General features: G+C 38.4%; 1 protein-coding gene across 1 annotated transcript in view; it reads left to right on the forward strand.

The window, feature by feature from the left end:
• The first annotated feature begins 3,580 nt into the window (after positions 1–3,580).
• LOC109875971 (prolactin receptor-like) overlaps positions 3,581–18,966 on the forward strand; it is a 59,149-nt gene continuing 43,763 nt past the window's right edge. Inside the window, exon 1 of the mRNA XM_031823950.1 lies at positions 3,581–3,922. Within this exon, the coding sequence (XP_031679810.1) occupies positions 3,762–3,922 (161 nt within the window). The 5' untranslated portion in view covers positions 3,581–3,761. The remainder of the gene's footprint in view (positions 3,923–18,966) is intronic.

Consider the following 18,966-nt stretch of genomic DNA (forward strand, 5'->3'; position numbering starts at 1 on the left):
AGGGAGATACAGTGGCCATGTCAACCCATGATCCCTACTACAGGGAGATACTGTGGCCATGTCAAGTCACACACTACCTATACTACATATGGCCATAAAACAAACAATTTCCTTAAAGATTGACTCAGCAAAATGACGTTGCCACGAGCAGCACCGCACATTGAGATGAGTGAGATGCAGGACTTAACTCTCACACAGTCACACACAGTTTCTGTGTCTGCGCGGGTTCGCTTCACGCTGCTAGAGTGTGGTAGGTACGAGACCAAAACAGCAGAGAAGTTTAGCCTTGTGCTTCAACGCTCTTAGTTGTTGCGGAAATTGACCGACTATGCTGTTTACTTTGTGTACCATATCGCTCAGTCTACCTCGAATAGACTGTCTGATCACAAGACACATATGAATACACTCTAGAGCGCTCTCCTGTGAAATACCACCATGGCATGGGTACAGAGAGACAGAGCAGGGTACACAGGCAGGTGCTTAGTATACAGACGCATGGCATACTGTAGCTAAGGCCTATTCTATACATCAACGACCGGGGATTGCAGGGAGTGCCAATCAGTTTTTATTCTGAGGGGAGCAGGTGCTTCAAATTGACTAAAACATGATGGAATGTCATGGTTCATCTTTTCAGGGAGTTGACAGGGAAGTGAAACCTAATGAATAGCTGTCTCCCTGGATGTCTCCCCGTTGTCTGGACATGTGACCACATGTGTAGGCATGAACATACCGCACAGGGCATAGGCTACCACAACTGCAACTTCAGTTGTAAAGCGCTTTTCAAACGTATGATACACACAGTGCACCATACCTGAAATACCATGGTGTCGTCACTAACACACTCACACACCACACTCCCTGCAGAGCAGATGAGACTAATTCAATGTGCTGACACATGATTAACCAGAGAAGCACTGCAGTCCTCTGCCATTAGACACCTACTAATTAATGCAGAGCCACACACTGCTTCACAAAGGATCTGCTGAGATAAACATACACCTCCATGACCACACAGCAGCCTGGCATACCTCATTTGTTAACAACAATAAATAAATAAATACAAGATCGATATCACACACACACACACACTGTGGTGTAGTCCTTTGTATTGTGCTTACATGTTGGCAGGCGAGGACAAGGACAACCTTATCTAATCAATTTAGATCATGTCAATCTTTATATAACACCTTTTGTAATTAATCAGAATCTCAATTAATGAGAAAATGTTATTGCCATGCAACAAGTAGTTGCAAGGAATTTGTCTCAGTGTTACTGTCCACACATGATAACCCTAACCCTAACCCTAACCCTAACCCTAACCCTAACCCTAACCCTAAACATCAACATCAACATCAACATCTATACAATACAATGCAGATAGGTTTTGTATTTTGTACAGATCGGTATTGAGATGGTTGATATTGTAATCCTCACCCTTAGTAAGGGAAATATTGTTCCCTGACGCTTTTTTCCAGGACCATTGCTGTGGCAATCAGTTTGATTCCCACGGTGCTGTTGAAGCAGAGGTCATCTATTCATCATAGATGTGAAGTATTCGTCCCCCATCAGTCCAACCAGTTGAGCTTCTACTGAATGGGTGCTTCAGAGCCCAGGTCTGGTGATAATGGGGAGTTGCAGGTGGATTTCTTCTTGGTCAAACACCCTTAGGCTGAGTGCTCTCTCTCCCACACAAACACCCTGAGGCTGAGTGCTCCCTCTCCCACACAAACACTCTGAGGCTGAGTGCTCTCTCTCCCACACAAACACCCTTAGGCTGAGTGCTCTCTCTCCCACACAAACACCCTGAGGCTGAGTGCTCTCTCTCCCACACAAACACCCTGAGGCTGAGTGCTCTCTCTCCCACACAAACACCCTGAGGCTGAGTGCTCTCTCTCCCACACAAACACCCTGAGGCTGAGTGCTCTCTCTCCCACACAAACACCCCGAGGCTGAGTGCTCTCTCTCCCACACAAACACCCTGAGGCTGAGTGCTCTCTCTCCCACACAAACACCCTGAGGCTGAGTGCTCTCTCTCCCACACAAACACCCTGAGGCTGAGTGCTCTCTCTCCCACACAAAGTAGCCCAAATCAATGAGGGAATAGTCCTACATTTCAGCGCTGGGTTTAAAGTTTAAAGCTTGGTAGGTTATATATGCTACAGTATAGATATAGTATCTGTCCCCCTGCAGCAGTAGGAACAGAATCGGCCTACCCTAACCTATCATAACCCCACACCGATGGCTTTATCATAACCACATGTGCTTTAACACATGTCTAGATGTAAGTCAGAGGAATGGGAGGCTCATAAGAAGCCTGTATCCCTGGGGAGAGTCTCCTGACTCTGGTTGATTCTCTCTGGTCATGGGTCAGGCTGCTGGCTGGTAGGGAGCGGCCCCCACCCTGCCACCGTCTGCGCGGGACACAATTAGACCCTTGTCTCTGGTTGAAACAGATAAAGCAGATTACACCAGGCAGTTAAATGTAATTAGGATAAAACTTCTCTCTTGTTTCAGCTCCGGTCCTAGCAAGTCCAGCTAGCAGCACACTCCAGTCCACACAGATGCCGTCAGAGGCTCCCACACTGAGAGAGTGAGGATTCAATTCTGAGAAAGATCACGATATGTTTATCAAACTGCTCACAGTGTTGGGATTGTGTAGGGATCTGTGTGTGTGTGTGTGTGTGTGTGTGTGTGTGTGTGTGTGTGTGTGTGTGTGTGTGTGTGTGTGTGTGTGTGTGTGTGTGTGTGTGTGTGTGTGTGTGTGTGTGTGTGTGTGTGCGTGTGTGTGTGTGCGTGTGTGTGTGTGTGTGTGTGTGTGTGTGTGTGTGTGTGTGTGTGTGTGTGTGTGTGTGTGTGTGTGTGTGTATTTAAGCAATAAGGCCCGAGAAGGTGTGGTATATGGCCAATATACCACAGCTAAGGGCTGCTCTTATGCAGTTCCTGGACACAGCCCTTAGTTAGCCGTGGTATATTGGCCATATATCACAAACCGCCGAGGTGCCTTACTGCTATTATAAACTGGTTACCAACGTAACTAGAGCTGTAAAAAATACATGTTTTTTTAATACCCGTGGTATAGGTCTGATATATCATGGCTGTCAGTCAATCAGCATTCAGGGCTCAAACCACCCAGTTTATAATATAGTACATAGGAGATGGGACACACACACACAAACCATCTATAGATACCTAACCTAAATACAGGCTAACGTTGACCTGTCATGCATGCGAGCCATAAAGTATGCTAACAAAAAATTCAATCCATGTAAAATTATTATTAGGCTACAGTAAGTGAACTGCCTTCAGTCATATTTTACTGAGTGAGTGTGTGGGGAGCTGTCATATTGCCAAGACCAAGTGTGTCAATTTGCAATCAGCAGCAGGCACGTTTACTTGACTCCAATTGCACAGATTTGTAATTATGTGTAGACTAATAACTTGGCCGCAGGTCACTCGTAAAAATAAAGGGAGAAAGCCATAACAATGTGTCAAGGTATTGGAAAACACGAGGGGGCCGGGCAATAATCCGTGAGGCGCGCGCCAACCAACCGCCAACCGGTACGCTGGCTGCAGAGAGAAGCTTCGTATTTAGCGAACAACCAACGGTTGACGCGTACAGACACCGATGGTTTGAGGAGTTTGGTGTATGCGTTACATATTTTGGCATGTCACTGTGACTCGTTATTATTTGAAGAATACATATCTTTAGGACTTCACCTTCAAGGCACAATTACATGAGCGTGTGAAGCGGGTGACTAGACATGGTCTTCTGTCTTAACTACCCGAAGATTTCCTCGAAGGTCTCTTTGATAATTCCGTGCGCCATCACTGAGCAAAATCCGCGTGAGAAGCAGACAGTCGCTCAGAGTTTGGGACAAGGGAGATTCCGAAGGAGAGAGGGAACATTCATGTTATTTCTCAGGTAAATTCTCACATCCGGGTGTCACTTTTAAATCCATTGTTTTTGTTGTCATTGCTGTAGTCTAGCCTATTCTTATTTTCTGTTTTGTTTTATCTGTGTGGAGTTACTATTACTGACTGTGCATTGCATTGGCTACATTTTTGCAATGGATTAATTAGTTCTCTGCATTTGTCTAACGCATACAATAGCCTAACACCAAAAGCAGGCTACTACATACAATAGCCTAACACCAATAGTAGCCTAGTCTACTACATTTCATTGCAGGCAGCTTCTAAATGAACAAAGTTGTATGGTAGAATAGCCTATATTTGATGCAGAATGTTGTTTAAAAATGTGAAATATTTGAAATATGTGAATTTGCATATGAGAACATTTGGAAAGGCATCACGAGCTAGAGCATAGCTATTTAAATGAAGTTAGTATAACATCTGAAAGCTGCCTAACCAAATTCCATCAATATTCATTATGTGATGCAATGCTCTGGTATGAAGCCCTGATGTTAATTGAATGTTTTTGGTAGGCTACAATATGTGATTTATTAAGGCAGAGTTAATGTAAATTAATTTGTAATAGATTTTGTGTGGAAATCAAAAGGTTTCTTCTCTTCAAGAAATAACATTTGTGGGTCCATCCAAATTGATAAGCAGCAACACCGCCGACCAGGGATGGAAATTAAGCTAGTCCATCGCCAGTGCTTTTCAGACTGGGCTTTTGGATCCTTGGCTACAGAGAATGTCACCTGGGCTAGTAGAAATGTCATTCTACTAACCTGGCTGGCCAGTGCCCAAAATCCTTAAATTGCCTTCCTGGTGCCAGTATGTGACAATAAAAACATAATAAACTCAAACCACAGCCTACCCAGCTGTACCAGCTGTACCAGCTCCTCAGCTCAGCCAGACTTTAGCACCACATCATTATGTCAAGGAGTTGTACTTGGGTCATGCTAAAATGCCTCAACACTTCCTTAACCTGGCAGAAAAGTTGCTTTTTCTATGACTTAAATAGCATTTCATACAGAAAGGAATCACCTGAACACAATTTAGAGGTGCAATCTGCAACTTCTCTGTCTCAATTGGCAATAACATGAATAAAAAACACAGCCTGAAATAAATAACATAAAAATAACAAACAAATAAGCAAAAATTCATAATATGCAGTTAAGTACCTCTTCTCCCATTTTGGAGGACAGAGAACCCCTTTTCAAATCACCGTTAAAACATACCTATTGCTGCAACTTGATATGAAAGAAGGTTACAACAAAAATGTACAATTTCTCAATAATTAGGAGGGAAATAAATGCGCTTGCTTCTTATTTGTAAATTTTTTTCAGGGATGACTTCCATCTCTTTGTCAAGCATGTATTCACAGTCCCATGAAGCGTATCAGTAACCAGTTCACAATGGGCCAGGTTGACTGGAGTGATCAAGCGTACGATCATCAACATATGTCTTATACAAGCTGGAATTATGGACCTCTGGGTCAAACATTCATCTTGTTGACACATTGACTATTGAAACACACTACACCCTCAACGTTATATAAATACTTATCTCCATATCATATCCTGTTAATAAAACATGTAGCATATGATAAGGGTGTCTGTTTAATCACAAAGGGTGATTGTGATCAAGAAGCCTTACAGCTGTTAATACATAACTGATTCAGTAAAATAAGGAGAAAAATAAGTTATTCCAAGGTTTATGTATTGAGTGAGTATAGATCATGTTTGTGTGTGTGTGTGTGTGTGTGTGTGTGTGTGTGTGTGTGTGTGTGTGTGTGTGTGTGTGCGTGTATGCATGTGTGTGTGTGTGTATGCGTGTGTGTGTGTGTGTATGCGTGTGTGTGTGTATGCGTGTGTGTGTGTGTGTGTATGCGTGTGTGTGTGTGTGTGTGTGTGTGTGTGTATGTGTGTGTGTGTGTGTGTGTGTGTGTGTGTGTGTGTGTGTGTGTGTGTGTATGCGTGTGTGTGTGTGTGTGTGTGTGTGTGTGTGTGTGTGTGTGTGTGTGTGTGTGTGTGTGTGTGTGTGTGTGTGTGTGTGTGTATGCGTGTGTGCATCCGTCCGTCCGTGTGTGTGAATATACATATTCAATTGGACAAAAAATATGTGCATCGGAATGCTTGTGTATGTGTGTCGATCTATCTACCCACTTGATAAGGAGGCCTACTCTGTCAGCATCAGTGACCCCAAGTGCCTCTGTTATGCCGATGGAATGCCTCCGTGCCTCTGTCTGCCTGCCTGTGTTAGTATGCTGCCCGGGGGGGCTGTCACCGTGCTATGGGCTTTGGTTTCTCAGAAACCAGGTGGATAGAGAATGGGTCAATCCGGAGCTCCGTGCTAGTACGTAGACACACACACTGGTGTGCTAAACCTCACCAGCTGTAGGTCAGCCATGGCAGTCAGGAGAAGGCCAAAGATAACTGCGTGTAATGTACCTCTCCAGACCTTCTGGTCTGAGCTAACGGCAGCTCAAGTTAAAGAGTCGGCCATGACAGAGTCCTTTTGCCGGATCCAAACAGACCTGAAGTGTGTGAAGAATAACTACTGGTCTACTGTAGGACTGATGAGGCTGATGTCCTGACTCTTTCTCTGTCAGTGAGGACCGAGGAGGAAATTATCATTCAACCAATGTGTGTAAGTAAACAGTGGGAAAATGTGTTGCACATCACGCAATCGTCAATTGTAATATTTGGAACTGGCTTCTCATGATGTGCTGCTGTCTCCTCTAGTTACAATGATATGGGGGTTTTGATCACTGATTGTTTTTGCATGAGCAAAATGGGAAAGTAAACGTGTGAATATGCATGTTTAAACATACTGTACATATATACACGTACACAATATACACATACACATATATATACAGAGGATACACAGTATACACGTACACATATATATATACAGAGGATACACAGTATACTCGTACACACACGTACACACACACATACACACACACACTTTTTCTAGTCAGGTCACATGGTCAAAAAAGGAGTCTACATATGAATACTAAAACTAATGCACAGACACTAACATTACATTGTAGTTACAAGGCCACTAACATACTCCTTGTCCTGCATGTGTGTGAGCATGTAAAGGCTTTGAGGGTGTCTTGGGATTACCGTTGGACCATATGTTTAGGTCAGAGACTTATCTGGACTGTAAAACAATTGTTGACCTTCCAAAGGAGCAACTTTCTGTATCAATCAATTGATCAATCAATCAATCAATAGTTTGATTGATTGAAATTCTATTGACAAATCTCTTCAGAGCCACTGTAAATTGAACTTGCCATTTTCCCTTCAAACATTGTTTGAGTCAGTACAACACCTCATAGGTTTGATGGCTGAAAGAAAATCTGTGTGGCTGAAACGGATTCATTGCTACCCAGGTATTCACATGAAAGTGAATGCCTGATGGCATTGGTTCTTAATTGGACTATGTTTGTATGTGGTCAGCCTACTCCGTTCTGTACCATCTGAAGCATTGAAATAGCCAATTGCTGTCCAGATAGGAGCTTATTTGATTGGATTGATTGGGTGCTGATTGATTGGATGTATGTGCATTCTCCAGCCAACCTGTGACATTGATTGATCAATTAAGGCTCAAGGAGGAAACAATGATAACTGATCTTATAAATACCGTACCTGTGTACACAGTATACTATAGTAACAACATTATAATGACATTTGTATTTGTATTTATTCTGCTTATTTTTTACATGGTAATGGAGTCAAGTGTTTATAGCAGTATAGCAGGGATCATCAACTAGATTGAGCCGCGAGATGATTTATTTCTTGAGTCGGAGAGCCAGAACATAATTATAGATCAATTGTAGACTGGAAATTGACTGCAAAAATCCCAAACAGATATAATATTTGACTGAAACACAATAATTTCAAACCTTGCTTACATTTCTATACAATCATGTCTCTTTATTTTGCGTGGGAATACTTGGGAGCAGATTTCTAAAATTAAAATCAATTGGAGCTGATTTCCTGGTGTTTTTAAAGTCTTTTATGTCCAACAATGATCATGTAAAAACATTTTTTTTAAATAATAATAATCTTATTTTTGCTCAGAAAACTAGGGGGACCAAATAAAACCGTGCTAGTTGGGGAACCCTGCAGTATAGTAACAAACATTGTAATGCCATTTGTATTTGTAATTATTCTGCATAGTATTTACATGTAATGGAGTCAAACCTTTTACTCTTTTAGCCTTATGTTTTTCAGTATGAATTTCATGAATAAGATTTAACAAGGAACTAAACATGGGCTTTTTGGGGATTTGATCAAGACTGCTAGCTGAGCTGATTCCGCTCCTTGGTCTTGTGGAAGAATGGTTGTTGCTTCCCGAATTTCTGACATTTACAAATAAAATGTCAATAACCAGAGGAGGGATAACAATCTTGTATTTCTTTATTGTTGTTGTTTACAAATGAGTTATGCTGCTGGGTGGCCATGGAGGTGTGTTTATCTCAGTAGTTCCTTTGTGAAGCAGTGTGTGGCTCTGAATTAATTAGTAGGTGTCTAATTAATGGCAGAAGACTGCAGTGCTTCTCTGGTTAATCACAGCGCACTGTGTTAGTCTTTATCTGCTCTGCACGGAGTGTGTGCTTTGGTGTGTGTGTGCCCATATGCCTTTTTTTGTTGGGCTTTAGCATTAGTTTGAGTGTGTGCCTAGCTATCAGTGTGTGTATGCAACCTGTGGTGCGTGCGTGCGTGTGTGCGTGTGTGTTTAATGGTTCAGTGCAGCTCTCTGACCCAGACCGGTATGTGTACTGGGCACTGGCTGCTTGCTGGCTGATCCACACGCCTCAGTGAGCTGTGAAATCCCTTCGTACCATATCGATTTGGCTTCCATCTATATTGACAGAGCTCAACAGAGCCACTGTAAATCCCCCCTCCCCCCGCTCTTCTGAACCCAGCTATGGAGGGTGTTGCTATGGTAACGGCAGAACGCAAGGCACCCAGATCTCTGATTGGTCAGCCCTGATATCAGTTGGGTACCAGGGGATTTAAGGTCAAGGGTTAAATTGTGCCGGGGCCCGCCTGGAAAACACATTTGAAAGCCGTTTTAATGGCCATTGTTAAAAGTGGAGTATCACGCCTACATCTATGAGCGATCTGAGCAAGCTGCACCAGAGCTTTTAGAGGCAACATGATTTAGGCTCCACGATTCACCATGAACACATACTGTAGTGAAGACTGGGGTTAAGTGTAACACTACATTATAGTGTTTAAAACAGAGTTTTTTGTGACATTGAAGTCATCAATATATTGCTAACTTTAAGCAAGATATTGTTTAGAGTTTGTGATCTAGGACATGATTAGCCTAAAAGTGTAAATGCAGATAGGCAACCCTATGGTTCAGTCTATTTCTTTATCAACTCTATGGTTCAGTCTATTTCTTTATCAACCCTATGGTTCAGTCTATTTCTTTATCAACTCTATGGTTCAGTCTATTTCTTTATTGGCAATATGGTCAGTCTATTTCTTTATCAACCCTATGGTTCAGTCTATTTCTTTATCAACCCTATGGTTCAGTCTATTTCTTTATCAACCCTATGGTTCAGTCTATTTCTTTATCAACCCTATGGTTCAGTCTATTTCTTTATCAACCCTATGGTTCAGTCTATTTCTTTATTGACAATATGGTTCAGTCTATTTCTTTATCAACCCTATGGTTCAGTCTATTTCTTTATCAACCCTATGCTTCAGTCTATTTCTTTATTGACAATATGGTTCAGTCTATTTCTTTATCAACCCTATGGTTCAGTCTATTTCTTTATCAACCCTATGGTTCAGTCTATTTCTTTATCAACCCTATGGTTCAGTCTATTTCTTTATCAACCCTATGCTTCAGTCTATTTCTTTATCAACCCTATGGTTCAGTCTATTTCTTTATCAACCCTATGGTTCAGTCTATTTCTTTATTGACAATATGGTTCAGTCTATTTCTTTATCAACCCTATGCTTCAGTCTATTTCTTTATCAACCCTATGGTTCAGTCTATTTCTTTATTAACCCTATGGTTCAGTCTATTTCTTTATTGACAATAAGGTTCAGTCTATTTCTTTATCAACCCTATGGTTCAGTCTATTTCTTTATTGACAATATGGTTCAGTCTATTTCTTTATCAACCCTATGCTTCAGTCTATTTCTTTATCAACTCTATGGTTCAGTCTATTTCTTTATCAACCCTATGGTTCAGTCTATTTCTTTATCAACCCTATGGTTCAGTCTATTTCTTTATCAACCCTATGGTTCAGTCTATTTCTTTATTGACAATATGGTTCAGTCTATTTCTTTATCAACCCTATGGTTCAGTCTATTTCTTTATCAACCCTATGGTTCAGTCTATTTCTTTATCAACCCTATGGTTCAGTCTATTTCTTTATTGACAATATGGTTCAGTCTATTTCTTTATTGACAATATGGTTCAGTCTATTTCTTTATCAACTCTATGGTTCAGTCTATTTCTTTATCAACCCTATGCTTCAGTCTATTTCTTTATTGACAATATGGTTCAGTCTATTTCTTTATCAACCCTATGGTTCAGTCTATTTCTTTATCAACCCTATGCTTCAGTCTATTTCTTTATCAACCCTATGGTTCAGTCTATTTCTTTATCAACCCTATGGTTCAGTCTATTTCTTTATTGACAATATGGTTCAGTCTATTTCTTTATCAACCCTATGCTTCAGTCTATTTCTTTATCAACCCTATGGTTCAGTCTATTTCTTTATCAACCCTATGGTTCAGTCTATTTCTTTATCAACCCTATGGTTCAGTCTATTTCTTTATCAACCCTATGGTTCAGTCTATTTCTTTATCAACCCTATGGTTCAGTCTATTTCTTTATTGACAATATGGTTCAGTCTATTTCTTTATTGACAATATGGTTCAGTCTATTTCTTTATCAACCCTATGGTTCAGTCTATTTCTTTATTGACAATATGGTTCAGTCTATTTCTTTATCAACCCTATGGTTCAGTCTATTTCTTTATTGACAATATGGTTCAGTCTATTTCTTTATCAACCCTATGGTTCAGTCTATTTCTTTATCAACCCTATGGTTCAGTCTATTTCTTTATCAACCCTATGCTTCAGTCTATTTCTTTATTAACCCTATGGTTCAGTCTATTTCTTTATCAACCCTATGGTTCAGTCTATTTCTTTATCAACCCTATGGTTCAGTCTATTATCAACCCTTTATCAACCCTATGGTTCAGTCTATTTCTTTATCAACCCTATGGTTCAGTCTATTTCTTTATCAACCCTATGGTTCAGTCTATTTCTTTATCAACCCTATGGTTCAGTCTATTTCTTTATCAACTCTATGGTTCAGTCTATTTCTTTATCAACCCTATGCTTCAGTCTATTTCTTTATTGACAATATGGTTCAGTCTATTTCTTTATCAACCCTATGGTTCAGTCTATTTCTTTATCAACCCTATGCTTCAGTCTATTTCTTTATCAACCCTATGGTTCAGTCTATTTCTTTATCAACCCTATGGTTCAGTCTATTTCTTTATTGACAATATGGTTCAGTCTATTTCTTTATCAACCCTATGCTTCAGTCTATTTCTTTATCAACCCTATGGTTCAGTCTATTTCTTTATCAACCCTATGGTTCAGTCTATTTCTTTATTGACAATATGGTTCAGTCTATTTCTTTATTAACCCTATGGTTCAGTCTATTTCTTTATTGACAATATGGTTCAGTCTATTTCTTTATCAACCCTATGGTTCAGTCTATTTCTTTATTGACAATATGGTTCAGTCTATTTCTTTATCAACCCTATGCTTCAGTCTATTTCTTTATCAACTCTATGGTTCAGTCTATTTCTTTATCAACCCTATGGTTCAGTCTATTTCTTTATCAACCCTATGGTTCAGTCTATTTCTTTATCAACCCTATGGTTCAGTCTATTTCTTTATTGACAATATGGTTCAGTCTATTTCTTTATCAACCCTATGGTTCAGTCTATTTCTTTATCAACCCTATGGTTCAGTCTATTTCTTTATCAACCCTATGGTTCAGTCTATTTCTTTATTGACAATATGGTTCAGTCTATTTCTTTATTGACAATATGGTTCAGTCTATTTCTTTATCAACCCTATGGTTCAGTCTATTTCTTTATTGACAATATGGTTCAGTCTATTTCTTTATCAACCCTATGGTTCAGTCTATTTCTTTATTGACAATATGGTTAAGTCTATTTCTTTATCAACCCTATGGTTCAGTCTATTTCTTTATCAACCCTATGGTTCAGTCTATTTCTTATCAACCCTATGCTTCAGTCTATTTCTTTATTAACCCTATGGTTCAGTCTATTTCTTTATCAACCCTATGGTTCAGTCTATTTCTTTATCAACCCTATGGTTCAGTCTATTTCTTTATCAACCCTATGGTTCAGTCTATTTCTTTATCAACCCTATGCTTCAGTCTATTTCTTTATCAACCCTATGGTTCAGTCTATTTCTTTATCAACCCTATGGTTCAGTCTATTTCTTTATCAACCCTATGGTTCAGTCTATTTCTTTATTGACAATATGGTTCAGTCTATTTCTTTATCAACCCTATGGTTCAGTCTATTTCTTTATCAACCCTATGGTTCAGTCTATTTCTTTATCAACCCTATGGTTCAGTCTATTTCTTTATTGACAATATGGTTCAGTCTATTTCTTTATTGACAATATGGTTCAGTCTATTTCTTTATCAACTCTATGGTTCAGTCTATTTCTTTATCAACCCTATGCTTCAGTCTATTTCTTTATTGACAATATGGTTCAGTCTATTTCTTTATCAACCCTATGGTTCAGTCTATTTCTTTATCAACCCTATGCTTCAGTCTATTTCTTTATCAACCCTATGGTTCAGTCTATTTCTTTATCAACCCTATGGTTCAGTCTATTTCTTTATTGACAATATGGTTCAGTCTATTTCTTTATCAACCCTATGGTTCAGTCTATTTCTTTATCAACCCTATGGTTCAGTCTATTTCTTTATCAACCCTATGCTTCAGTCTATTTCTTTATTAACCCTATGGTTCAGTCTATTTCTTTATCAACCCTATGGTTCAGTCTATTTCTTTATCAACCCTATGGTTCAGTCTATTTCTTTATCAACCCTATGGTTCAGTCTATTTCTTTATCAACCCTATGGTTCAGTCTATTTCTTTATCAACCCTATGGTTCAGTCTATTTCTTTATTGACAATATGGTTCAGTCTATTTCTTTATCAACTCTATGGTTCAGTCTATTTCTTTATCAACCCTATGCTTCAGTCTATTTCTTTATTGACAATATGGTTCAGTCTATTTCTTTATCAACCCTATGGTTCAGTCTATTTCTTTATCAACCCTATGCTTCAGTCTATTTCTTTATCAACCCTATGGTTCAGTCTATTTCTTTATCAACCCTATGGTTCAGTCTATTTCTTTATTTACAATATGGTTCAGTCTATTTCTTTATCAACCCTATGCTTCAGTCTATTTCTTTATCAACCCTATGGTTCAGTCTATTTCTTTATCAACCCTATGGTTCAGTCTATTTCTTTATTGACAATATGGTTCAGTCTATTTCTTTATTAACCCTATGGTTCAGTCTATTTCTTTATTGACAATATGGTTCAGTCTATTTCTTTATCAACCCTATGGTTCAGTCTATTTCTTTATTGACAATATGGTTCAGTCTATTTCTTTATCAACCCTATGCTTCAGTCTATTTCTTTATCAACTCTATGGTTCAGTCTATTTCTTTATCAACCCTATGGTTCAGTCTATTTCTTTATCAACCCTATGGTTCAGTCTATTTCTTTATCAACCCTATGGTTCAGTCTATTTCTTTATTGACAATATGGTTCAGTCTATTTCTTTATCAACCCTATGGTTCAGTCTATTTCTTTATCAACCCTATGGTTCAGTCTATTTCTTTATCAACCCTATGGTTCAGTCTATTTCTTTATTGACAATATGGTTCAGTCTATTTCTTTATTGACAATATGGTTCAGTCTATTTCTTTATCAACCCTATGGTTCAGTCTATTTCTTTATTGACAATATGGTTCAGTCTATTTCTTTATCAACCCTATGGTTCAGTCTATTTCTTTATTGACAATATGGTTAAGTCTATTTCTTTATCAACCCTATGGTTCAGTCTATTTCTTTATCAACCCTATGGTTCAGTCTATTTCTTTATCAACCCTATGCTTCAGTCTATTTCTTTATTAACCCTATGGTTCAGTCTATTTCTTTATCAACCCTATGGTTCAGTCTATTTCTTTATCAACCCTATGGTTCAGTCTATTTCTTTATCAACCCTATGGTTCAGTCTATTTCTTTATCAACCCTATGGTTCAGTCTATTTCTTTATCAACCCTATGGTTCAGTCTATTTCTTTATCAACCCTATGGTTCAGTCTATTTCTTTATTGACAATATGGTTCCGTCTATTTCTTTATCAACTCTATGGTTCAGTCTATTTCTTTATCAACCCTATGCTTCAGTCTATTTCTTTATTAACCCTATGGTTCAGTCTATTTCTTTATCAACCCTATGGTTCAGTCTATTTCTTTATCAACCCTATGGTTCAGTCTATTTCTTTATCAACCCTATGGTTCAGTCTATTTCTTTATCAACCCTATGCTTCAGTCTATTTCTTTATTGACAATATGGTTCAGTCTATTTCTTTATCAACCCTATGGTTCAGTCTATTTCTTTATTGACAATATGGTTCAGTCTATTTCTTTATCAACCCTATGGTTCAGTCTATTTCTTTATCAACCCTATGGTTCAGTCTATTTCTTTATTGACAATATGGTTCAGTCTATTTCTTTATTGACAATATGGTTCAGTCTATTTCTTTATCAACCCTATGGGTCAGTCTATTTCTTTATTGACAATATGGTTCAGTCTATTTCTTTATCAACCCTATGGTTCAGTCTATTTCTTTATTGACAATATGGTTCAGTCTATTTCTTTATCAACCCTATGGTTCAGTCTATTTCTTTATCAACCCTATGGTTCAGTCTATTTCTTTATCAACCCTATGCTTCAGTCTATTTCTTTATTAACCCTATGGTTCAGTCTATTTCTTTATCAACCCTATGGTTCAGTCTATTTCTTTATCAACCCTATGGTTCAGTCTATTTCTTTATCAACCCTATGGTTCAGTCTATTTCTTTATCAACCCTATGGTTCAGTCTATTTCTTTATCAACCCTATGGTTCAGTCTATTTCTTTATCAACTCTATGGTTCAGTCTATTTCTTTATCAACCCTATGCTTCAGTCTATTTCTTTATTAACCCTATGGTTCAGTCTATTTCTTTATCAACCCTATGGTTCAGTCTATTTCTTTATCAACCCTATGGTTCAGTCTATTTCTTTATCAACCCTATGGTTCAGTCTATTTCTTTATCAACCCTATGGTTCAGTCTATTTCTTTATCAACCCTATGGTTCAGTCTATTTCTTTATCAACCCTATGGTTCAGTCTATTTCTTTATTGACAATATGGTTCAGTCTATTTCTTTATTGACAATATGGTTCAGTCTATTTCTTTATCAACCCTATGGTTCAGTCTATTTCTTTATTGACAATATGGTTCAGTCTATTTCTTTATCAACCCTATGGTTCAGTCTATTTCTTTATTGACAATATGGTTCAGTCTATTTCTTTATCAACCCTATGGTTCAGTCTATTTCTTTATCAAAAATATGGTTCAGTCTATTTCTTTATCAACCCTATGCTTCAGTCTATTTCTTTATTAACCCTATGGTTCAGTCTATTTCTTTATCAACCCTATGGTTCAGTCTATTTCTTTATCAACCCTATGGTTCAGTCTATTTCTTTATCAACCCTATGGTTCAGTCTATTTCTTTATCAACCCTATGGTTCAGTCTATTTCTTTATCAACCCTATGGTTCAGTCTATTTCTTTATCAACCCTATGGTTCAGTCTATTTCTTTATCAACCCTATGGTTCAGTCTATTTCTTTATTGACAATATGGTTCAGTCTATTTCTTTATCAACTCTATGGTTCAGTCTATTTCTTTATCAACCCTATGGTTCAGTCTATTTCTTTATCAACCCTATGGTTCAGTCTATTTCTTTATCAACCCTATGGTTCAGTCTATTTCTTTATCAACCCTATGGTTCAGTCTATTTCTTTATCAACCCTATGGTTCAGTCTATTTCTTTATTGACAATATGCTGCATCAGTTGGGCTACAGGTGATAATGCTTATTGCTAAATTGCACACCTTTCTGATCAAATGGACCAATATGTGACTTGGATGATTTCTGGATGGATAGATTATATTTTAGATTGGTGTCAGCATCATTTACCTCTTAAAAAGTCCACAGAACCGACCATCTCACAGTTGTTCAGTATGACTTGGTCCACTACAGCTATAGGAAAGTCTCCATGTTTTCCTGTTGACACTTTGATTCAGCTGGTATGCCTGATGCATCTTCAGCCCCACACTGTTTTAATAATCCAATTTTTAATTGGTTTGAATTAGAGGTCGACCAATTATGATTTTTCAATACCGATACCGATAATTGGAGGATCAAAAAAAGCCGATACCGATTAATCGGCCGATTTGTATTTATTTATTTGTAATAATGACAATTACAAAAATACTGAATTAACACTTATTTTAACTTAATATAATACATCAAAAAAATCTATTTAGCCTCAAATAAATAATGAAACATGTTAAATTTGGTTTAAATAATGCAAAAACAAAGTGTTGGAGAAGAAAGTAAAAGTGCAATATGTGCCATGTAAGAAAGCTAACGTTTAAGTTCCTTGCTCAGAAAATGAGAACATATGAAAGCTGGTGGTTCCTTTTAACATGAGTCTTCAGTATTCCCAGGTAAGAAGTTTTAGGTTGTAGTTATTATAGGAATTATAGGATTATTTATCTCTATACCATTTGTATTTCATATACCTTTGACTATTGGATGTTCTTATAGGCACTTTAGTATTGCCAGTGTAACAGTAAAGCCTCCACTTACCTTGGCTTACTGCATTCGCGTAACAGGCAGTCTCCTCGTGGAGTGCAATGAGAGGCAGGTGGTTAGAGCGTTGGACTGGTTCAAATCAAATCAAATTGTATTTGTCACATACACATGGTTAGCAGATGTTAATGCGAGCGTAGCGAAATGCTTGTGCTTCTAGTTACGACAATGCAGTAATAACCAACAACTAATCTAACTAACAATTCCAAAACTACTGTCTTATACACACAAGTGTAAGGGGATAAAGAATATGTACATAAAGATATATGAATGAGTGATGGTACAGAGCGGCATAGGCAAGATACAGTAGATGGTATCGAGTACAGTATATACATATGAGATGAGTATGTAAACAAAGTGGCATAGTTAAAGTGGCTAGTGATACTAGTGATACATGTATTACATAAAGATGCAGTAGATGATATAGAGTACAGTATATACGTATACATATGAGATGAATAATGTAGGGTATGTAAACATTATATTAGGTAGCATTGTTTAAAGTGGCTAGTGATATATTTTACATCAATTCCCATCAATTCCCATTATTAAAGTGGCTGGAGTTGAATCAGTGTGTTGGCAGCAGCCACTCAATGTTAGTGGTGGCTGTTTAACAGTCTGATGGCTAACTGTAAGGTTGCAAGATTGAATCCCCCGAGCTGACAAGGTAAAAATCTGTCGTTCTGCCCCTGAACGAGGCAGTTAACCCACTGGTCCTAGACCGTCATTGAAAATAAGAATTTGTTCTTAACTGACTTGCCTAGTTAAATACAGAATAAATAAAGGTGTAAAATGTTTTATAAAAATTAAATCTGCCAAATTGGTGTCCAAAAATTGTTATGAAAACTTGAAATCGGCCCTAATTAATCGGCCATTCCGATTAATCGGTCGACCTCTAGTTTGAATTCAGTATGGATGATAAAAATGTTAAAGGGGATCTGGGGTAAACATAAGAAAACCCCCTCCAGGCATCTTTGGTCTGGATTACAACCTGTTGCTGAGACCAGAGCCATGTTGGAGAGTTTGGATTACAACCTGTTGCTGAGACCAGAGCCATGTTGGAGAGTTTGGATTACAACCTGTTGCTGAGACCAGAGCCATGTTGGGGAGTTTGGATTATAACCTGTTGCTGAGACCAGAGCTGTTGCTGAGACCAGAGCCATGTTGGGGAGTTTGGATTACAACCTGTTGCTGAGACCAGAGCCATGTTGGGGAGTTTGGATTACAACCTGTTGCTGAGACCAGAGCCATGTTGGGGAGTTTGGATTATAACCTGTTGCTGAGACCAGAGCCATGTTGGAGAGTTTGGATTACAACCTGTTGCTGAGACCAGAGCCATGTTGGAGAGTTTGGATTACAACCTGTTGCTGAGACCAGAGCCATGTTGGAGAGTTTGGATTACAACCTGTTGCTGAGACCAGAGCCATGTTGGGGAGTTTGGATTATAACCTGTTGCTGAGACCAGAGCTGTTGCTGAGACCAGAGCCATGTTGGAGAGTTTGGATTACAACCTGTTGCTGAGACCAGAGCCATGTTGGAGAGTTTGGATTACAACCTGTTGCTGAGACCAGAGCCATGTTGGAGAGTTTGGATTACAACCTGTTTGGCTTCATTACTCTTTGTCGTCTATTTCTTTAATTCTTTATTGATTCATTAATCTGTTTGAACACACACATGGGTAAACATAATGTTAAAATAACAAATAATTGAACAAATAATACACATTTTGTTAAATAATAATAATGATAGAAACTTAAAAGAAATTACCCTTATGAAATAGTCCAAATCCATGGAGAAAAATGATTAGCAGAGAAGAATACTAAATGGGAGAATAGAATATTGATGAACTAGAGGCTGCCATAACCGGCCCCATGGGGAGCAGCTAACAGAAAAGTTCTGCTTCATTAGATATGTCGGCATGACTACAGCTAACACATTGTGTGTGTGTGTGTGCGTGTGTGTGTGTGTGTGTGTGTGTGTGTGTGTGTGTGTGTGTGTGTGTGTGTTTGTGTCAGCGC

Source organism: Oncorhynchus kisutch, linkage group LG5, assembly GCF_002021735.2.
Source record: "Oncorhynchus kisutch isolate 150728-3 linkage group LG5, Okis_V2, whole genome shotgun sequence".
Lineage (NCBI taxonomy): Eukaryota > Metazoa > Chordata > Actinopteri > Salmoniformes > Salmonidae > Oncorhynchus > Oncorhynchus kisutch.